The sequence below is a fragment of the Cyphomyrmex costatus genome, unplaced genomic scaffold, assembly GCF_001594065.2.
Source record: "Cyphomyrmex costatus isolate MS0001 unplaced genomic scaffold, Ccosl1.0 scaffold205, whole genome shotgun sequence".
Classification (NCBI taxonomy): Eukaryota; Metazoa; Arthropoda; class Insecta; order Hymenoptera; family Formicidae; genus Cyphomyrmex; species Cyphomyrmex costatus.
In genome coordinates, this window is record NW_017276095.1 from 214,434 (window position 1) to 235,298 (window position 20,865).

At 30.0% G+C, this 20,865-nt stretch overlaps 3 protein-coding genes across 4 annotated transcripts; 1 reads left to right on the forward strand and 2 right to left on the reverse strand.

The window, feature by feature from the left end:
* Window positions 1-1,363: 1,363 nt before the first annotated feature.
* On the reverse strand, window positions 1,364-3,733 carry Nubp1 (NUBP iron-sulfur cluster assembly factor 1). Its single transcript, XM_018539095.1, has 7 exons — window positions 3,697-3,733; window positions 3,045-3,286; window positions 2,285-2,386; window positions 2,108-2,198; window positions 1,747-2,012; window positions 1,490-1,676; window positions 1,364-1,416 (listed from the first exon to the last, which is right to left on the reverse strand). The coding sequence occupies exons 1-7, from the start codon at window positions 3,725-3,727 to the stop codon at window positions 1,364-1,366; spliced, it is 972 nt and encodes a 323-aa protein (XP_018394597.1). The 5' UTR covers window positions 3,728-3,733.
* Window positions 2,735-6,630, forward strand: LOC108773333 (tektin-3). Its single transcript, XM_018539094.1, has 9 exons — window positions 2,735-2,810; window positions 4,265-4,410; window positions 4,757-4,999; window positions 5,124-5,356; window positions 5,450-5,559; window positions 5,666-5,814; window positions 5,880-6,102; window positions 6,162-6,316; window positions 6,394-6,630. The coding sequence occupies exons 1-9, from the start codon at window positions 2,766-2,768 to the stop codon at window positions 6,602-6,604; spliced, it is 1,515 nt and encodes a 504-aa protein (XP_018394596.1). The 5' UTR covers window positions 2,735-2,765; the 3' UTR covers window positions 6,605-6,630.
* A 41-nt stretch (window positions 6,631-6,671) lies between these two features.
* Cox11 (Cytochrome c oxidase copper chaperone COX11) lies at window positions 6,672-8,693 on the reverse strand. Of its 2 annotated transcripts, none has more exons than XM_018539097.1 (4): window positions 8,205-8,560; window positions 7,158-7,481; window positions 6,812-6,973; window positions 6,672-6,720 (listed from the first exon to the last, which is right to left on the reverse strand). In XM_018539097.1, exons 1-3 carry the CDS (start codon window positions 8,406-8,408, stop codon window positions 6,815-6,817), a joined length of 687 nt encoding a protein of 228 aa, XP_018394599.1. In that variant the 5' UTR covers window positions 8,409-8,560; the 3' UTR covers window positions 6,672-6,720; window positions 6,812-6,814. The 2 variants fall into 2 exon arrangements, with proteins under 2 accessions (XP_018394599.1, XP_018394598.1); XM_018539096.1 differs by lacking the exon at window positions 6,672-6,720 and adding an exon at window positions 8,629-8,693 and having other exon boundaries at window positions 6,809-6,973; window positions 8,205-8,451.
* Between the last annotated feature and the right edge of the window lie 12,172 nt (window positions 8,694-20,865).

Below are 20,865 nucleotides of genomic sequence, written 5' to 3' on the forward strand. Positions count from 1 at the left end.
GACCTATATATATATATATATATATATATATATATATATATATATGTTACTTTTATAATATATTTACAATTAATATTTATTATACTTTTATACTATATTTACATTATGTTACAATATTCCAATATATTCGTAGATATAAAAAAAAACAATGGAAAACATTGTTGTGAAAGTAACAGTCAAATTTGTAATCCCTTTATTGTTACCAGTGTTATTCATTTGTGAAACATTCAAGAAAACGAAGTCGTTAAGTAAGGCTATTGTTAAGCTAACAAACGAGTCAGTGAATCAGAATTCGTTCGATATCTGCTTATCGTCAATGTTTGTTTTTTAAATTTCTCATTATACGTTTATCAAAAACTCTTGTCATATCATTGTATGTTCCTCATATTTTCTTATTAAAGTAATGTAATAACAGGATTGGGAAAGGAGGAACGTAACTACTTACAGTTACATAGATACTTTCTTTCAGTAACTATAACTTAATTTAGTCACATTTCTTCCGATAACTAGCAACTAATTTAATAGTTACTTTTACAGTTATTTTACATTAAACTTAATTGTCAATTTAATGTGACTGGTTTAAATCTGAATATTGATTAAAGTCCACTTGATGCTACAAATACTTAGAAGCATTTTTTGTCGTTTTACATATTTCATCGGCGTCAATTATTAAATGCATATTATTTTTTAAAAATAAATATTTTTTTCTTTGATAGTTGTAATGATATCGTTGTCACTCATATTGTTCTGTCATGAAAACAGAAAAGTAGCTGAAAAATAACTGAAAAGTTTTAGTTTCGATAACTTGAAACTATAACTAGTTACTTTTGAAAGAAAAAAAACCTGTAACACTGTAACTATTTATTATTACAAAATAACTTTGAACACAGTCTGAGCCGTAACACAGGATTGCCGTAACACATTAAGACTTTCAAGACAATTAACAAGATTATTTTTGACTTGCTTATAATCATAAACGATTAAATTACTTTTGCTTATATAGCACATGGTAGCACGCTACCAAAACACAAGCGATGTCCATTAATTCTAATATCATACGCCAAAGCTTGTGCGTTGTTTACGTTAACAATTTAAGTCTGTCTTAATGTGTTATGGCAATCCTGTGTTTAGACCCTTTCTCTATGTAATAAAGCAAACAGATTAAAAGTTTCGTATTACTGTATCCTTGAACCTCTGTAAATCACATTGATTAAAGTAGCAAAGTACAAAGTTTTAAAATAAAAAGTTACATTAACAAAATGAAACTTTATTATAGATTTAATCATCAAAACAAGTAAACTGTGAAAGTAAAACTTATAAATATATATATATAAATTTTTATACAAAAAATGTTGCATTATTATTAAGAATTATTGGGACAATTCTCTTTTTCTTCTTCACACTTTCGAACAATACCTGAAAACAAAAATGTTTTTTTTTCTAATTCCTAAACATATATATTTTTTGTCAAAATATATTAAAAACTTACTTTTGCAAATTTCATTTAAAGCACTAATGGTTGGTGAATCTGGTATTTCTGTCAGAAAATTTTTACCCTCGTCGCAACATCTAGCTAGCAATGGATCTAACGGTATCGAGCCTAAGAACTCTACATTTAATTCGTTCGACATTGTTCGTGCTCCACCTGACGAAGCTGGGAATATTTCTGCAGTATTCTGTGTACAAAGATGTTTTGTTAATCATATCCTTCCATTTTTTCTTTTGTCCTATTCACATTGTCCTTACTTTGCATTTAGGACATATGAAGATACTCATGTTCTCAATCACACCCAAGATTGGAATATTCACTTTTCTGCAAAAGTCTATTTCTTTTCGGACGTCTAAGAGAGCAACTTGTGGTGGTGTCGTGACAATTATGGCACCAGTAATGCCGGCATCTTTTAGATACGACGTAGCTGACAAATGTTCGTCTGATGTGCCAGGCGGTGTATCCAGAATAAGATAATCTAAGCTACCCCAGTCAACTTCTGACAGAAACTGCCTGATCATACCTGAATATATAAAGATGAATTTATTCGCAATAAATATCATGTAGATTAATAAAATAAGAATTATAAAAAATTAAATCTTAAAAATATGCCGATACCATTCTTCTTTGGCCCTCTCCAAATAACTGCATCACTTGGACTGCTGAGCAAAAAACCAATCGACATTAGCGATAAGTTATCTTCAATATACTAAAACAAAATAATAATATGCAAAATAATAATATATAATAAGTTTTTTAGTGGCACAGTAATTCTGCTTCAAGGAGTTTACTTACTACAGGCGACCATCCTGATCCACTTTGATGAACTTGTTCACCAAGTGCCCCTAGTACTCTTGGCTGTGATGGACCACAAATGTCAATGTCCAGTACTCCCACCTAAATAAGACAAGATTTGAAATATCTCTCTAATAAAATTTATATTGTATTAAGTTCTTCAATATATATTACAAAGATTAATTAAATTATATTTAGTATTGGTAGTAAATTTAGTAAATTTATATTGTATCTGTATTTATATTAAAGATATATAAATATAGATACAATATAATTAAATTATATCTATATTTATATCTTTGTGTAATATTGAAATATTAACTCGAATAACAAGAATGAGAATATTAAAGGTCTGATAATCAATAAGAAACTGGCACTGGTTGATACGACATATATAGGCCATTAGTCGACTATAGATATTCTCTGTGTGTATCTGAGGTTATTTCCTACAAACTAGCTGCTAGGCATTCACTATGTCAACATGTACATTGAAAATCATATGGATGTACTTGGAATGGGTAAAAGAGTGAGTTATTATATTAATTTATTTTAACTTAATATAAATGTGAGATTATATACTTATGTAACAGCAAAATATATGGTATTTATATTAGCAAGGCTAATAAATGGCTGTAGCACTACACATAGAATATATATAAGACAAATTAGATACAAAAGATAAAGAAATCGATTATTTCTTCCAACCAACGTTCATATCACATAATTTTCTTTTTTTAATTATGATTAGTTACATGCTTACATTTCTATCAGGATTGTTTGCTGCAAGACATCTGGATAATAATGATGTCATAGTACTCTTGCCTACTCCTCCTTTGCCTGAAAGCACTAATAGCTTATTTCGCACTGAAAAAAGCCTTTCTTTCACAAGCGCAATACCAGGATCTGGCTGCTTGGCAGCTCCGGACGAACATAGTGATTGATTCGGACATCCCGCACAAGCTGATGCTTTGCCAGCACTTTCACTCTGGGTTCCAGGACAATCTGAAAATTTCATAAGTTTCTTAATATTTGTAGCACTTTCTATACACACACATACATTATATATAATAGAAATGACTTAGCAGAAAAAGAAAAGTGATGATTTACACATAATAATATCAATATGATAAGTGATAGTTAATTTTATTATTTTAACGAAAAACTAGTCAGTATTTTTAAAATGTAATATTAAAAATTATACGCTTTCTAAACAATTTGTAATAAAAAGTATCAAAGTTAAAATATACAGTGCTATTCCAACTTAACCTTTAATTCTAATTATCATATAATATAATATATAAATGATATATATCAATGATTATGTAATTTTAATGAATGTCAAGTTTATATGCCTTTAATTAATTTGATTTATTTGTAATACCGATTAATATCAGATTATATATACAACTCACGTTCGGGAGCTTCGCTAGGTACATCTGCCATGTTGGATCATTAATTTTTCTCTGATATATACAATTGATGATTGTATAAGAATAAAAAAATTTTTTCAGATTGTTGTACTATTATACTTTTATTATATACATTACATACTCTGTTTTTTTTTTTCAAGAAAAAATAACAGGATATAACAATAAAATATAATTTTATCATGTAATAATTCAAGATAGTTTAATTTTTTTAATAAACTTTTTCTCTTAAAAAATGTAGCTCTTTCTTTTATTTTAATTTTCTTTATCTCACAACTAATGTTAGATAATAAATGTGTCTTTCGTCATATTAGAATAATTATATTTCCATTATAATCTATAAATTGATTTAGCAGAACAGATAATTATTGATATATATTATTTATTTCTTAAAATTTAATAAAAATGTTACTTTTCTACCAGAAAAATAATTCTAGGGACATATTGACATTAAATATAAGTTTAGAATATAATGTATAATTTAAACTTTTAAAAGAGATGAAATAAAAAACTAATACTCTTTAATTGTATATGTTTTAAAATTTATTTGTAGCAATTACAACCATGGAGTACAGCCACAGGTTCAATGTCTTATATGGAACCAGTAGTTCCGATCCGTATAGGTGACTATACTCGTACACATCATTTACTACCATGGAGACCAAATGTCGGATTCGAGAATACAGAAGTTATTCCCTTGTAAGTAGATTCAACATTTTCTCTTAGAATTAGTTATGATTCATTTGCTTTAGCATCACTCCTATAATAATAATTGTAAAGATGTCATCCTCCTTTTGAACCCTTCATATACATATATGTATATAAATATATATATATACATATATAGAAAATATTGATTTAACAAACAAGTACTATACTTTTATATATGATTTAATAAGTTTTACTGTTTTATTATATCTCTGCCGATTCTTTGTAAATCCTCACTTTATCCTTATCCTTATCTTCAATAAATACTCAGCACACAGACCCGGACATGGATATGAAGTATATAATTACTATATTATATTATATTATTTTCTTGTAGAGTTACAAAGTCGATATCAAGTTATGCACTGGACGCAAGTAATAAAATGAGTACAAGGCCATTGAAATTTCCAAATTTAATCACGGGCTATCAACGCAATCCTGTTCATGCATCACAAGCCGCCCTTTATACGAGATACACACCGCACGAATGGTTTCAAAAACAAGTGAGATACTACAACGAGGCAGATTCGCAAAGACATTATTCCGAGAGGACGCGAAACGATGCCCTGAGGATTATCAGGTACAATAACTTCTTAGAAATAATTTTTAATTATATTATGTGTATAGGACCAATGTTACATTTCAATTAAAAATTTCTTTTAATTAATATAAATTTTAAAATTTAATATTAAAATATTTTTCAGAAATGCCGAGGAGAAGATACAGCATGGTCAATATGATACCAGCCGAAGACTTGGCGAGAGAATAAATGACATTACTTTTTGGCGCAACGAAGTAGCAGCAGAACTAGAGAGAATGCTTCACGAAATCGAGAGACTCCACGATTGCCGAAATGTTCTAGAAAAAGCATCACGAGATATTGAAGGACCTCTGCACATCGCAGAAGAGTGTCTGTATCACAGAGAAGCTAGAAAAGGTATGCAGGATATTACAAAACTATTTTCAATTTACATTTCACATTTTAGATATTATACATATAAAGTCATAATCAATAATTTTATAACTTTAGGTACAGAATTGGTACATGACGAGTCGGAAAAATGTTTACTGCGAGAAGTAGAAAACTTACGAACAAACCAAAAGAAACTGGAAGCCTATTTGGACAAATGCAAGGATCAGGTATAAATTAATATAATATCTATATATAAAAAAAATGCCTTTATATAATAATAGAATTCCTAGCTAACCGGCATGATTAAAATAATTAACATTATTCTGCTTGCAGTTACGAAATTGTAGAGCTTCGCAGAATCAATTAGAATTGGATTTAAAGAATAAGGAGAGTGCCCTGGGCATTGATACTATTTGTCACCAATTGAACAATCACACCCATGGATTACAATATTATTCTGGAATTGAGAAATATGATCCATGGTACTTAATTATATATCATCTGTAAAAATTTTAATAACTGTTATAATTAACTGTTAGCGTGTTAGTATTTCAGAGCAAGAAACTTGGGCGGATGCAGCGAATAGAATAGTGCAAAAATCCCAAACGGAACGGAACAAATCCTGTCAATTACGCACCACTGCCGAAAGTCTTGTGAATAAAGTCGCTCAGGAAATGTGGAATACTTGGAGTAATACCAACAATGCTTTAACACATAGATCTTCCGAATTACTTGAGGCTAAGAACAAACTCCAACAGCATTTGCAAAAGGTACAAAGTGTTACGCATGTAGTCTTTTCGGATTAAATATAATTCGTGAAACATTACAGGTGCAACAGGAAATATTCGACGTTGAAAAAAATCTGGAATTAATGCGTAAGGCTATTGCAGACAAAAGTTATGCAACTAAAGTTGCGCATACGAGGATGGAGGCGAGGATGCATCGTCCCGATATGGAATTATGTCGCGATTATGCCTACGCAAGGTATATAATTTCACAATATATCTCAGGAGTATATATATAGATGGATATTATTTGAAAATACTATTCTTGTTTTGCAGCCTTCAGAAAGAGATTGACGATATAAATCATCAACTCGAGCGAATGCACAAATCGTTGAAAGAACTCGAGAATCAACATCAGAAACTGCTGCGAACTCGAACCATGCTCGAACACGATCTTGCCCTAAAAATCGATGCAATATATATCGATAAGGAAAAAGTTTGTGGTCTTAGACGTGCGTATCCTGTTAATGCATTGTTTAGATTTTAAAGGTATATTCTCTGTTAATGCCGTGCTTTACACATGAATACTGCCATTTACAAGAATGTTTAATTGTGTCATCACTTGAAATACACTCCTAAAGAAATTTAGGCTACGTGATATTTCTATAAAAAGGAAGTTGAAAAAATATATTATATATTAAATATTTATTTGTACAATTGTTATAATTACGCTAAAACTATTAGACATAATTACACTTTACTTTGTTGAGTGACTTTTGGCATAGCTTGGTACAGGCAGATTAAATCCTGGTTTAGCCTCAAAAAATGTATAGGAGAGAACTACTTCATCAACAAACTCCATCTTTGGATCCTCTGTAAATTCAGGATCAATGAAGAAGAATACTGGCATGTCAACCTTAATACATAAGAATATATATAATAATTTACATTACACTGCTTAATTTAATCACATATATTATACACATATTCATAATTTCTGTTAGAGTATAACTGATACAAAAAAAGAAAAATAGAAAATATAATTATTGTCAAAGAAAAACTTGACTGTCAATAATTTTATTTTATGCTAACAAACTCACTTGTTCATTTGGGTTAAGCATTTGTTCCTCAAAACAGAAGCATTGTATTTTATTAAAGTATTGTCCTACTTCATATGGTAAAACATTATATGTGGATATTCCTACAACTTGGTTATCGGTCGGATTTGTGGCTGTATAAAATGCTAAAGCCGTCTCTCCAGGAATAACCGTAATCTCCTTTTGTTGCGGTTTAAAGTTCCATCGCATCGACGACGCCACATCTGCATTAAACTTAATTTTGATCTTTCTATCTTTAATAGGTGTCATTGTAGACACTTTACTAGAATCATGACCAGCTGATATTGTTCCACCATAACTATATGACTATAAAACAAAAAGAAAATTCAGTAAAGGAAAGAAACATGTATAGTGGGAGTCTAAAAGATTGCAAAACTTTTTTTTAAATGAATTTCGGAATACAGCCTTCTCACTGAGTAATTGATTTTTATTTATGGATTTATAAATAAAAACCAATCACTTTTTGTAAGTAAGCTGCATTCCAAAAAGTGTTGCATCCTTTTAGGCCCTGATTGTACCAATGCAGCTACATGATAAATTTATATTACAATAGATTAGTATACATTAACAGCTGCTTTATATAAAGCATCTACATACAGTGGAATAATATAATCAACTATGATAATAAATTAATACATGTATAGTCTATTAAATAATGTGACAGTATCATTATTGAGAATATTCAATCATTCAAAATATTTATATGCTTTTTAAAGCAGAAATGTATCAGTGAGAGTGTAAAAAGTTAAGATATTTAATGTAAATCAAGTCTTTTAGGCCAACCAATAAAGTTTAAGTATTTATTTACATGCTTATATTTAATTTTACTATTTTATGTATAGTTTTCATATGCTCTATTGTATTATTATATAATTAATTATAGCTTTTTTATATTACTAATCCAATGTAATATAAAGTGATTGAATTCGCTAATATAGTTATACCAATGGTATTAAATGTATTAAAGTAAAATTAGATTAAACTCTCGAGTTAAGATATAAAATAATCTTTGGAGAACCACAACTACACCTGGCAAAACATTCTGTACAAAGGCACTGCAGAATAACTCAAACCAACTACCAGAACTCCGACTCCAGACCAATACAAGGCAGTGGAACGCAATTTCTTTCGCATCGTGTTGTCAGAATGATCTTTCATTAAATTTTGCGACACGCTGGTGTGTATCTGCCTCACGCATGTTCGTGTAAACAGTCGACAGACGTTCAGGTACATCTTTAAAAATTTCTTTACTGTCAATCCAAAACGGAGGGTTAACCTAAATGCGCAACAATTTTTATATATTTGTTGTTAAAAATTAAACTCTCCTCAAAAGCATGATGACATTAAACAGCAGGCGACCGAAAACAATTTTTTAAACGACGCATCTGTACATATATTCGATCTATTGTAATATTATTATAAAGTTCCGATCCAATTTTTAACATAATATAACCTCTGTGTGCCACATGAGGCTCCATATTGGTCCAAATACTCTTTTTTTATGGCTGCACTTTCCAAACGGATGCATACGGTGCAATAAGCTGAAATGAAACAAATATGTACATTGCTGCACACAAAGTGCAGCAATAAAAAACAGACCTATAGTTAACGAATATTTTAAGTTGGTCACATTGGTGGCGAACAGCAAAACTCTTGTGAAGTGGGATCCTTAAAGCTGATTTTTCATGTGCAGCACGCTGCGGCAGCAAAATGTCATGTGATACAAATTTTCGAGAACTGATTGGAAGTGCGTCACAGTGCGTCACCTCACAAAAAATTTTTAACCAATAATAACATTTTGCTGCACTTGCGTGCTGCACATGAAAAATCAGCTTAAGGCTGCGCACAATAGGAGAAATATTAGGCCTGTTCTTTTTACCGAACTGGTACACAGAGTGCAATAAGTTGAAGTGAAACAGATATACGTTTGTTTCATTTCAACTTATTGCACTGTATGTACCAGTTCAGACAGTGCAGGCAAAAAGAACAGGCCTATTGGGAACAGATATTAAATATAAGAATTTTAACCTATCAGAACTGTGTACTGTAGAATGTGCGCTTTCTGATAGGTTAAAATTCTTATATTTAATATCTGTTCCTAATATTTCTCCCATTGTGCGTAGACCCTTAAGCGCTTACTATTGATTTAAAAAATACACCAATTAGTAACGAGCGCTCACGGATTCGTTCTACACAGTTGAATTTGAATCTACTGAACGCAACTATTGGATGAATCAGCACGACTTTCTCTGGTTAACTTAACCATTCCAGTAACTTTACAGGATTGACCAATAGCATTTGTTATTTAGTTTTGACGACAGACGCGATTGGTCAATTCCAATAGACTAATTGGCAGATTAATCGGAATTTGTGAAAGTGGCCCCAGCGGACTCAGCAGCAGAGGACGCCATCCCACGACGCGTATTTATGACGATCCGCTAATCTGCTTACGTGCGATCCGCTGACCAATAACAGTCGAACATTTTTTCGTATTTGACTGTGATTGGTTAATTTGTACAACTACACCGTTTACAACTATGTTTACGCAATTGTAGAATGGGCTTTGAGAACAAAAAAAACTCAACAGTTCAGTAAGCGCTTGCTGTTATTGGTGTATTCTTCTAGATCTAAAATTCTGATTAGATGATATTGGCCTATCGTTTATATCGTGGGTGCATTTAATACGACGACCACTCACTGAGCGCTCAGTGAGCTCTTGTATATGATTGGCATATTCCGTTAGGTCTAAAAATGTAAACCAAACTGAGCGGGCATCGTACGGAATGGTCGCATTTAGCAGTTTCAACTGTTGCAGAGTGGATCCATGAGCGGTTGCTGCTATTGGATGATCTAAAAGTATACACCAATATAGTAATGAGCACTCACGGATCCACTCCGCAACAATTGAGTCTGCTGAACATGACCATTGGGTGCATTTAAAAGCATGACCGCTCATTGAGCGCTCAGTGAGTTCTTTTATCTGATATCGAGATAATAAATAAATATAAGAGATAAGTCACATTTTCATAATTAAGCATATAATATGAACATGACACGTAAAGCTGGTTCTATATTAGTTGTAAGTCGATCGCAAGTTCGTTGCGACAGCCAATCTCAAGCTTGCATTTTGAAATCAACGCTTCAGATTGGCTGTCGCAACAAACTTGCGATCGGCTTGCAACTAATATAGAACCGGCATAATACAAAATTTTGTTGTCAAAACGTTACTTTTTATTATTAGTTTAGTCTTTTACCGTCTATATCTATATGCTCGTCTTTGGCCCGAAAATGAGCCAATGGGCTCTTGGTGTGTGATTAATAGTTTGCCAAATCGCCGACTAATTCGGTGTCTCTATCATCAACGCGGAGTTTTTGGCTAACTTGTATTGTAAGTACTCAGAACTGCTGAGCCATGATTACAAAACCAGTTTTGTATTTGTAATCAAAAATTAAAAGAGATGGAATTCGAGATGGAAGTTCTAAAAAAACTTTCTGAAAACTAAGACGGCTACTGTTATAAATGTGAGTTTCTCTAGTTTGAAGAATCAGTTTATTATTTTGTAAGAAAAATAAAGTAAAATACTAAATTAAATATGTATAATATAATTTACTTTTCGTAATTAATTAAAAATAATATAATAAAATAAAAGAAGTCCAATAATCATGCGTTTCATTTCATGCACAATGCGCATAATATGTTTTATTTATTCTTCTTTACATTCGATAAACAACAAGGATAAATAATGCACCCTTAGTTATGAAAAAAACATTATTTGATCAATACAAAATTTTACAAAATTATATTTAATAAGAAAGATGTATTCAATCAACGTGAATTCAGGTCTATATTTTACGGGAAAGCATTATTTATTAACACTCTTATTTGGACCATGAAAGTTTCAAACTAAATACATTATTTATTAATTCAATCGTTGAAATCGATGATTTGTTTGACAACAAATTTTGAATTACTTATCTCAAAAAATTTATTCGGCCAACATAGAATTTTATTTAATATATGTTTAGGAATTAAATATAACAGGAATAAGTTAATCGTACTTATTCGATAATTGTTTAGTAAATGCCAGACATCTAATTATAAATGATGCAACCAGATTTTTTCTTTATAGTGTGATTTTACAGAAGTTCGATTTTCTGACAAACAGTAGTAGATAGCTGAATAGTTTTATTTATTACGCAGTCTAGGACTGTGTTTATGGTCTTTACTGTATTAATATTTTTAGCGCTTGAGAGAACTTCCATTCTGTAAGGTTGTGTTTCAAAATTTTCTGCCAGCACCGAAAATCTAAAGTATAATGTAAATTATAGATTTTTCAGTACTGGCAGTAAATTTTGAAACACAACCTAAGATGAATGCTTTCAAGTACTAAAAACATTAATACAGTAAAGATCATAAATAATAAATATAGCAGTGATAGTATGAATACAAAAGTAATATATTAAAAGAAGAGAGAAAAGTAGTAGATGGGCGTAAGAAAAGGAAGGAAAATAAATATGATTAAATTTTCTAAATCAATCGTAATTGGACATCTATACTAGACTACTGTTTTTGAAATATTATATTGAATAAACATACGCATAATATATTCTATATATATTATCTTATTAGTAGTAATATATAAACATAAAGTATACAGAGATACGCAGACAGCATATCCGTTATATGTAAGCTTTTTAAAAAAATATGCAAGAAAGAATGAAAGAACTGATAGTACGAACCATCGTACAAATTAAAAAGAATATTTTATTTGTATACATATAAATGTACAATATTAAAAATGTGCAGATACCAACCTGGATGGACTTGAAGAGATCCGACTGGAATTCGTTGTGGGAGCTAGGATTCAAGGGCGATGAATTGATAAAAGTATGTAATTATAATTGTTCATAAAAAGTAAATTTATTTCTTACATGTTTCTATGAATTTGTAATTTCTTTCGCATTTTGTAGTATACGAATTTCCGCATTCACATGAACTAATTTCTGATCTCGTTAATCAGCATTTCGATGCACAAGTAAGATAAATTGACTATATATTTGTGCAAGATAATTATTCATTAATTTTGAGAGATATTTCTTAATGTTTTTATATTCATAATTTATGAAAGAAAATTACCCAGATAGCATAATGAGTTTAAACAAAATTTAGTTGTTATATATATACATATATGTCATGAATTTGAAATTCACACTTTCAGAGACGAAAAGCATTTCTTTTCTGAACAGTTCTGAAAAGAATTTTTTTTGCATCTGAAAATGAACTCAGAATTAATACAGTTCTCTTTGTACTCCTTGTTCGAGTAATTTCTCTTATTGCACAAATATGTTCAATCATCAGTTATAACATATTACATGTAACTTATTTATTCATAAAAAATGGATTGTCCTTTACACATTTAAGCAAATGTTAAGAGATATAATTTAGGACTATACACGTACGAAATTGCTTACAAATGAAGCAAACTGCAAAATATTAAGAATATATATTGGTCATGAGATAACGATTATTATATTATTTTATATATTGTATGTTTTGAAAATAGGAGGCGTCGGTCTATATTGCAACAAGTAATTTCAATTCATAATAACATATAATTTATGGGATGCATCATAAATACATACTCGTATATTTAACGGTAAACATTTCTCGTTAGCTTGATATACTATTTTATGGAACTGTGTTGTATTATATTACGCGCGCGCGCGTAGAACACAAATATTCTCAAATCCAGAAAGCGTTTGAAAACGCGCTTATAAAAATTGCCTTCTTATAGTTTTAATTAAAAGTTATAATTTTCTAAAGTTTTCTCAATCCTTTTCTTGATTTTTGATAACAGCGAAATAATTGGCCATTAAGCATATTAAATTTTAATCATTCGAGAATATCTAATTAAAAGCTAGATAAGACTTTAAGATTATTCTGAACATGTACACACACACACACACACGCACACGCACACGCACACGCACATATCGTGTATCTCACCTATTTTATTGAAAAACTATATACTTAAAATCTCAAAGTAAGGACTAGAGCGTATATTTGGCACGATCAAGAGGTATTTGTAATCGCTTTCTAATGATGTACTTTCTGTAACGATTAATTTGGCCTATTAGAGCATGTACAAAATTCATGGAAGAGTACAACAATAAATTTTTTACAGGGCTCGGTGTCGTATTTAAAATAAATTTATTAAAAAAATATATTTTAAATAAAAAAATTAAAAAGTTATTTACTATTTATTATTTTTAATAATTTTTTTTCAGACCTTATTTAATATTTAAAAATATTTCTTATTTAAAATTAAAAAAAAAAAATTTTTGAACTTATTTTATATTCTTTATTTTAATTAAGTTTCTGCAATTTATTTTATATTTTTTATTTTATATGAGTCGTATCAGTTACATTACTGATCTGTTGGTAAAAGTGACGGTAGATATAATATAATGATTAATTTAGAAGATACAGAAGTGTTATCTCTCTCTGTAAAATAAACAAATTTTTATAGCTTCAAACTTTTTTCTTTATTATCTATCGAATCAGTCCATCAATAAGTTGCAAGAGATATCTAAACGTACCATTGTATAATTTAGTGTAGTAATTTTTCGAAATATTACCCATCGATTTCCATATATTTTAAGATGCTAATACAGCTGATTGGCTTATGACAACTTAATCATCAAATTCCATACTGGTGCGAATTCGTACTTGCAAAAATACCCACGACATTTATAGAAGATATATATTTTGACTTATATTTGCTCTACATTTTCATAACAAAATTAACGTTCAACGACGTATAGCAAATTTGCACCAATGTAGAAGTTATGGGTTGCATGATCGGGGTGTGGAATTTGGGGGTTTAGATTGTACTTACGACACAGTCTCAACTCTCAAATATAAGAATCGACTATGAATACCGACCTTAATTGTAAGGTTAATTCTAACTTGTCGAAACATCTTGAAAGATCTGTTTTGTTCTTTGTTAATTTATAATAGCCACTTCTGTTAGTTGTATATAATTACATTTCTTTATTGACAATTTTTTATTTAAAATAAATATATTCCGAAAAACTAATTTAAAATATAAAATAAGTTATATGTACATACAATATACATATATATATACATCATTTTAAATAAATTTTCGAAATTAATTTCTTATTTAAAATAAAAATAACCTTTGGAAACTTATTTAAAATAACAAATTTTTGTCTGCTTTTTTAAACTATTTTTCGTGATATCTTTATTCTAAATAAATAATAGGTACATTAATTGGTCTGATTGATAGAGTGTTGCTACTATCTTATCCTTGCTTTCGCAACAATTATCGATATTATCATCAAAATACTGTTAAAAAATAATTATTAATTGAGCGTAATTTTTCCTATAATCAAGAAAATACTGCATAAAAAATTTGAACTAAACGACGTTACACAGTCTATTAGAGAAAGCATTGATTGAAGTAGAGTTGTGGAGAAACAAAAGTTTTTTACTGCCATTTATCTCTGTTATTTCTTCAAAATAAAGAACTTTGTTAGCTGTAATGTTCTCTTCATTCGAATGACATTCAAAGGTATTAGAAAATTAAACAGTTACATTAAGATATGGAAAAATGTTCTTTCTAAATAGTTCTCATCCTAATGTAGTTTATAATAAATCGTTTAAAATAAATCTTTAAATGAATCAACTTTAAAATAAACCGTCTTATAATCTCGTTTCCATATACCTATTTTTTTTCCAAGAATTTTGTTTTTCTACATTAATTTCATAATAGGCCAATTTCTCCACACACATCTAATTATGCACAGATGCACGCACGCAATTTTCCTCTCAAAAGTTGAGACGGATTTAATTATGGCCATCTGTTTTTATGTATATTCGGTGCGGTAAATATCTAAATATGGATACATTGCAGCAACTCGTTGTTACATTGGACACTTTTCAAGAAAAACAAGAAAGTCAATTTGATGTTGTATTGACTGATTATTGATCGAAATTATCATTTTTTTCATGATTCAGTAACATAACTTCCTTGTTATCCTTGGATTGTATTTAAATATGGTTATTACACGTTGAGCATTTGTATCCGAGTATCTGGATACACACTATGCAACATCGTATAAAACCCGCTATAAATTACTGTATTCTTTTGGCACGAAGTTTGACAATAACACGTATCACGAACATTGAAAATACAATAATCTCGGAGTTATTCTTCATTTACATCTGTGTTAAATGTTCCGCAATACCTTTGACATTCTCAAAAAGTTATGATTCCAGAACTATACATTAAATAGTCATCATTAATCTTAATAGTAATATCTAAGTATACATGCCGTGAAGTATTCATAATGGCTCTTTTTTCTTTGCACTGTTAGTGTTTACTATTTGTTTACTATATTTCTTAAATTGGCTGTGCATTTATATTTCTAACAGATCAACGTTTTAAGTGAATCTTGCAATGGAGTTTAGGTACTTTGAATTCGAGAGATTAAATTCCTCTGTCGACAATAGCTTAATAATGTCGCTTACGTTTTGCAGAATAATATTTAAATGTAATACTATATAAAGTTCAATCCTGCTAAATCTTGATTTATAGCAGCAATTCGCTCATATCCAAATCCTTTTACACATAATGACTATATATGCCTAACAAAATTATTAATTGTATTTGGAAAGTTATAAACAATGTTTTAAAATTGCACCATTCTATTAGACATATGCTTACAGCGTAGAAGTATGAAAAATAATAGCTTTCAGTACTTTTCGGTACTCAAAGGATCACAGATTGTATCGATCAACTGGTAAATAAGTAATTCGATAAACAAACAAGTAAGTAAAGAAACCGGTAAGGAATCGGAGGCGGAAGCGATTTTTAGTTGAGAAAATGACGTTTCAGTTATGCTCGTAGTCGTAGCCACAATTCGCGTAGAGATGGATTCTCTGGTGGTCCCGCAGGTGGTGACGGTGCTTGAATCGCTTCTTGCAATTCCCACATTGAAATCTAGGCCCGACGCCGCACTCGAGGCGTAAATGCCTCGTCAGGTTACACTTGTGCGAGTAAGTGCGGCCGCATTTCGGACATAGAAATGGTGGCCCATCGTCCGCGTCCTTCAATCTCTTCCAAACTGTAACATTCGTCGGAAAGGATACAATAAAATATATACGCAATCTCACTCCCTCTCCCTCTCTCTCTCCCTCTCTCTCTCTCTCTCTCTCTCTTTCGTGCTCTCGAGAGTCAACGTATGCAAACTAAAGAAGCATTAGGCGGCTAAATGACGCAACAAGAACACCGAATATGCATATAGCGAGTCATGCCGCAAGTCAGGGTGATTACCACACATTAGATTTCTCTTTTTGAACAAATAACTCTCATTCCGGTTGCATACGCACGCTTGGTCGTGCGTCGCGACGTCTCAGCTTTTTTTTTCTAAGTTACATGCATTTACAAAGGTTTCTTTATGAACATTATTTATATTTATTATTGTCTTGATCCTTTTGTGTGATAATCTGTATTATGCTACGTATTACATGGCATTTATACAATATAAATAATGTATCTTTAAAATAAATAAGTTTGATATTATCTACATATCAGGGATAGACAATCGGAGTCTTTAACTTAAATATATTTTTATTATATCTCTTACAAATTTTGTTGATTATAATATTTCATGCTTATTTTAAACACTTTTATTTTGTTCAGCATTCATTAAGAAAAAAATTTGATACTTCTGTCCGTTACATTTTAACATCTTATATTAAATTCGAATATAAGTAAAAATACACAGTTTTTATATAATAGGTATTTTAAATATTTTATATCACAATCGTGAATTTGGTCCATTTCCGATTTAAGATATTACATCTAATACAGATAATATTGCTGCATGCATTTAATAATTATCTACGTTCTTATTTATATATAATACGCATAATAATAATATTAAAAAAATATTACAAAATAATCATGTAATTGATAGCGTATTGTTTGTGAACTGTCGTAACTATTTTAAAAAAGTTTTGCAAAAGAATCACGCATTAGCGGTTAATTCACAAAAGAATCCGAAGATTGACATAAGTTATCAAATAATAATAAAATGCAGCAAAGAGGAAGTTAGATTGCAGGGCATATCTAAATATTAACAAAATTCTATGGATCACAAAATATGCGTGTTTATTTTTACTGCCGTTACATAATGTATGTAAAGATATGTATATCCGCTAAAGATGTGTATATATACATAAATTATAAGTCTCTATACGCACATATCTAACAAAGAGAGCTTATTACATGCATCATCGCATGTCATATACTCTCTCCTATGTATAGACTAAATCTCTATTGAATTATATATATATTATATTTATATATGTATATATTTATAAATATACATATGTATATATAATACATACTTTATTTATATATATTACGTATAATAATATTATATTTATGTTTTATATAGAGAGTGTCTGGAATTTAAATGTCACAACTTGTGTAGAGGATCGATAAACTAAGAAAAAGAGTCTTGTAAAGATATGCTCGTTTTTGCTTCGTTTTGGAGAAGATTACAAGGAAGACAAAACATAGTTTTTGTTTTTATACTTTTTTATTACTTATTCATGTTGCATTTATTTACTTGCTTAATGTAGATATTGTTTAAAATGTTGGCCTCTTGCAGGAACGCAAGCCAAATACTGATCTAGTGATATTTAATGTACTGGTAGCTTCGATTCGATTTCTCAATTGTTCTCAATTGTTGATTGTGTCTTTCTTCATTCTTAATGCTGACATTTCGTGAACTATGCCGTTCACTTCATCAGGACGAGGAGTGCATTGATACTACAGGATTTTTTTTCTTAGTTTTTTGATCCCTTATACACTCCCGAAGTTTTGACATTTAAATTCTGGACACCTTATATATACATACATATACGTATATGTATATGTATACGCAGAGTGGCCCATCAAAAACGAAACAGACTGAATAATTCCTACAAAAATTATTTTTCGCAAAAACAGATCGATTAGTGTTGGGAGAAGAACATCTTTTGACATATAATTCTTACCCTCAACCTCCTATAAGCGGGGATGCCAATTCCTATAAAATTTCAAACAGGAAGGGGATCAAATGATATCTCAGAAAGATTTTTCAATTCCCTACGTTCTTAACTACGTTCTTAAATACGATTTTTTAAATTTGATCAGTTGGTTTAGAAAATACAGAGGCTTAAATCTAAAAAAAAAAAATAAATGTTTATGTCTTCAAACTTTTTTCTTTATTATCTATTGAATCAGCCCATTAATAAGTTGCAAGGAATGTCTAAACCATTGTGTAATTTAGTGTAGTAATTTTTCGAAATATTAACCATCGATTTCCATACAATAATAGAGATTTGACTTTCAGTAGCAAGGTCTGAAGACATTCAAAGTTTTATGAACTTCGATCGTTACTTCCACTGTGCTTCAATATTTTGATTGTTTATTTTGTATTCGTAATATTAAGAATCTACAAGTATTAGCAACCTACCAGGCTTTCTTCAGTGTCAAAGAAAGAGTTGAAATGATTGTGTTTTTTTTTTGGAAATAATGATGTGCTAATAGTACAGATGAACTATTTAATCAAAGATATGCAAATAAGCATATCAATCACAAGTATGTTTTGGAGTTAATGGCAAAATTTAAAGAGACTGGATCCGTTAAATACGAGACAATTGGTTACTGCATCTGGTGTTAGTTGAACTGGTATTCAACTAATTTTGAAACATTACAAATTCCATCCATTTGGATTTAACACTCTGTATCTTTTAAACGAATTGATCAAAAAAAATCAAACGTAGGAATGTAAGGAACTAAAAACTATTTCTAATGATGTGTTATTTGACCCTTCCCCCTTTCATTTAAAATTTCTTAGACTCTAAAGTTGAGAATAACAATTATAAGGGAGGGGGTTATCACTTAATGTAATCGTGGGACAGAGTTCCCAAAATCTTTTAAAACTTATATGAAATTTCTATGTATAATCCGATAATTATATGTGCACAAGAAAACATTATAATATTAAATAAAATCGTTTATTTTACCACATAACTTTATATATAGTAAAAAAATTATTTAAAATTAAATAAAATTGAGTGGAATTAAATAAATTATATAATCTGTGGGATAATATTTCAGTTAGTGATTACTCTCTCGATTATAAATCAAAAGATATCCTCCTCTCAACATAAATCGAACTATTTTTGCGTTTTTTCAAAAAACCATTTTTATGGAAGTTATTCAGTCTGTTTCATTTTCGATGGACCACCTTGTATATGTTCAGACTATTCGTTTCGTTGGCACTGCTCTACTTACTTTCTTACTTTCTAGAAATATAGGCATGTTCTTATCACTATTCGCTGTCGCATTCAATGTACAATGGAAATATACAGCATATATTTTTCTATCCCGTGTTTTCAAATAATTCTATTCGTATACATTATATACGTTATAGTTGCATTAACATTTTGCACGTTCGACAATCACAGTTTATTTCTATAGTTATAAATAATGACTTTAACTCTTTCAAGTAAATTTTTTTCATTATCGGCAAATAAGCCAAGAATATATATATGAACGGTTAGAGAAGACGTCTCAAAAAGATGCATTCGTATTTCATTTATAGAATTAATAAATTCTATTTATTATCTGTGTACATTGTATGTATTATGAAGATACCAAAAGCTTTGCGAGTTATCGTCATATTTTTATCTATTGCTAATGCCAACGTTCGTGAATCTTACTTCATTAGAATAAGAAGCGCACTGATATTGAGCTAATTCTTCGAAGAACTTCTTTTATATAGACGCTCTTGAGGGGGTACTGAACTAGTTCTGAAATGATGCAATATGTTAAAATGAAACAAACTGTAGCTATCTCACTTTAACTTATTGCACAAGAGTTCTTATTGCACTTTAGTTCAGAACTTGGGGTGGAAAAGAACAGACCTATTGTAACTTGAATTTCTATTCAAATTGTCTGGATGTTTTTCTGTAAAATCTTCTGTATTTTAGAGCCTCTTTATACTTCCTTGTGTGACATATTTCAACTTGATATTTCGTTGATGTTCCTTCATGCGCTGAAATAAAAAACACACAAGAACACAAAGACCTGCGCTCAGTTCCACAGGAGTATATGAAATACCTTGCTCTTGTGAGAAGATGAATGGCAACGTTCACGAAGTGTTGGTATTAGCAATAAATAAAAACTCGACGATAATCTGCAAACCTTCTGATATCTTTGAGAATAAATTCTCGTTTGACACAAGCACATTTTTTATAGACATCTTGTATACAATAGATTTAGTCCTCAATATATAATGTACAAACTTAATTCTACGTTTAGTGGTAGAAATGCAGTTTAAGTTTAAACTATTAAATTATTCACAATCAGTCTGCCATTGTTGGATAATAAAAATTATTTGAACAGAAAATCATTATGGCAGTAGATCAGTCTATATAAACATAAAATTTGCTCTGATACTGCTGTTCGAACAAACAACTTATATAATTAATTTGATTAAAAGAATTTATCGATTTATAAATCTCATTTATATATATATAGATTTATAAAATATTTAATTATGTACATACATAACACGCACACGCACACGCACGCACACACAC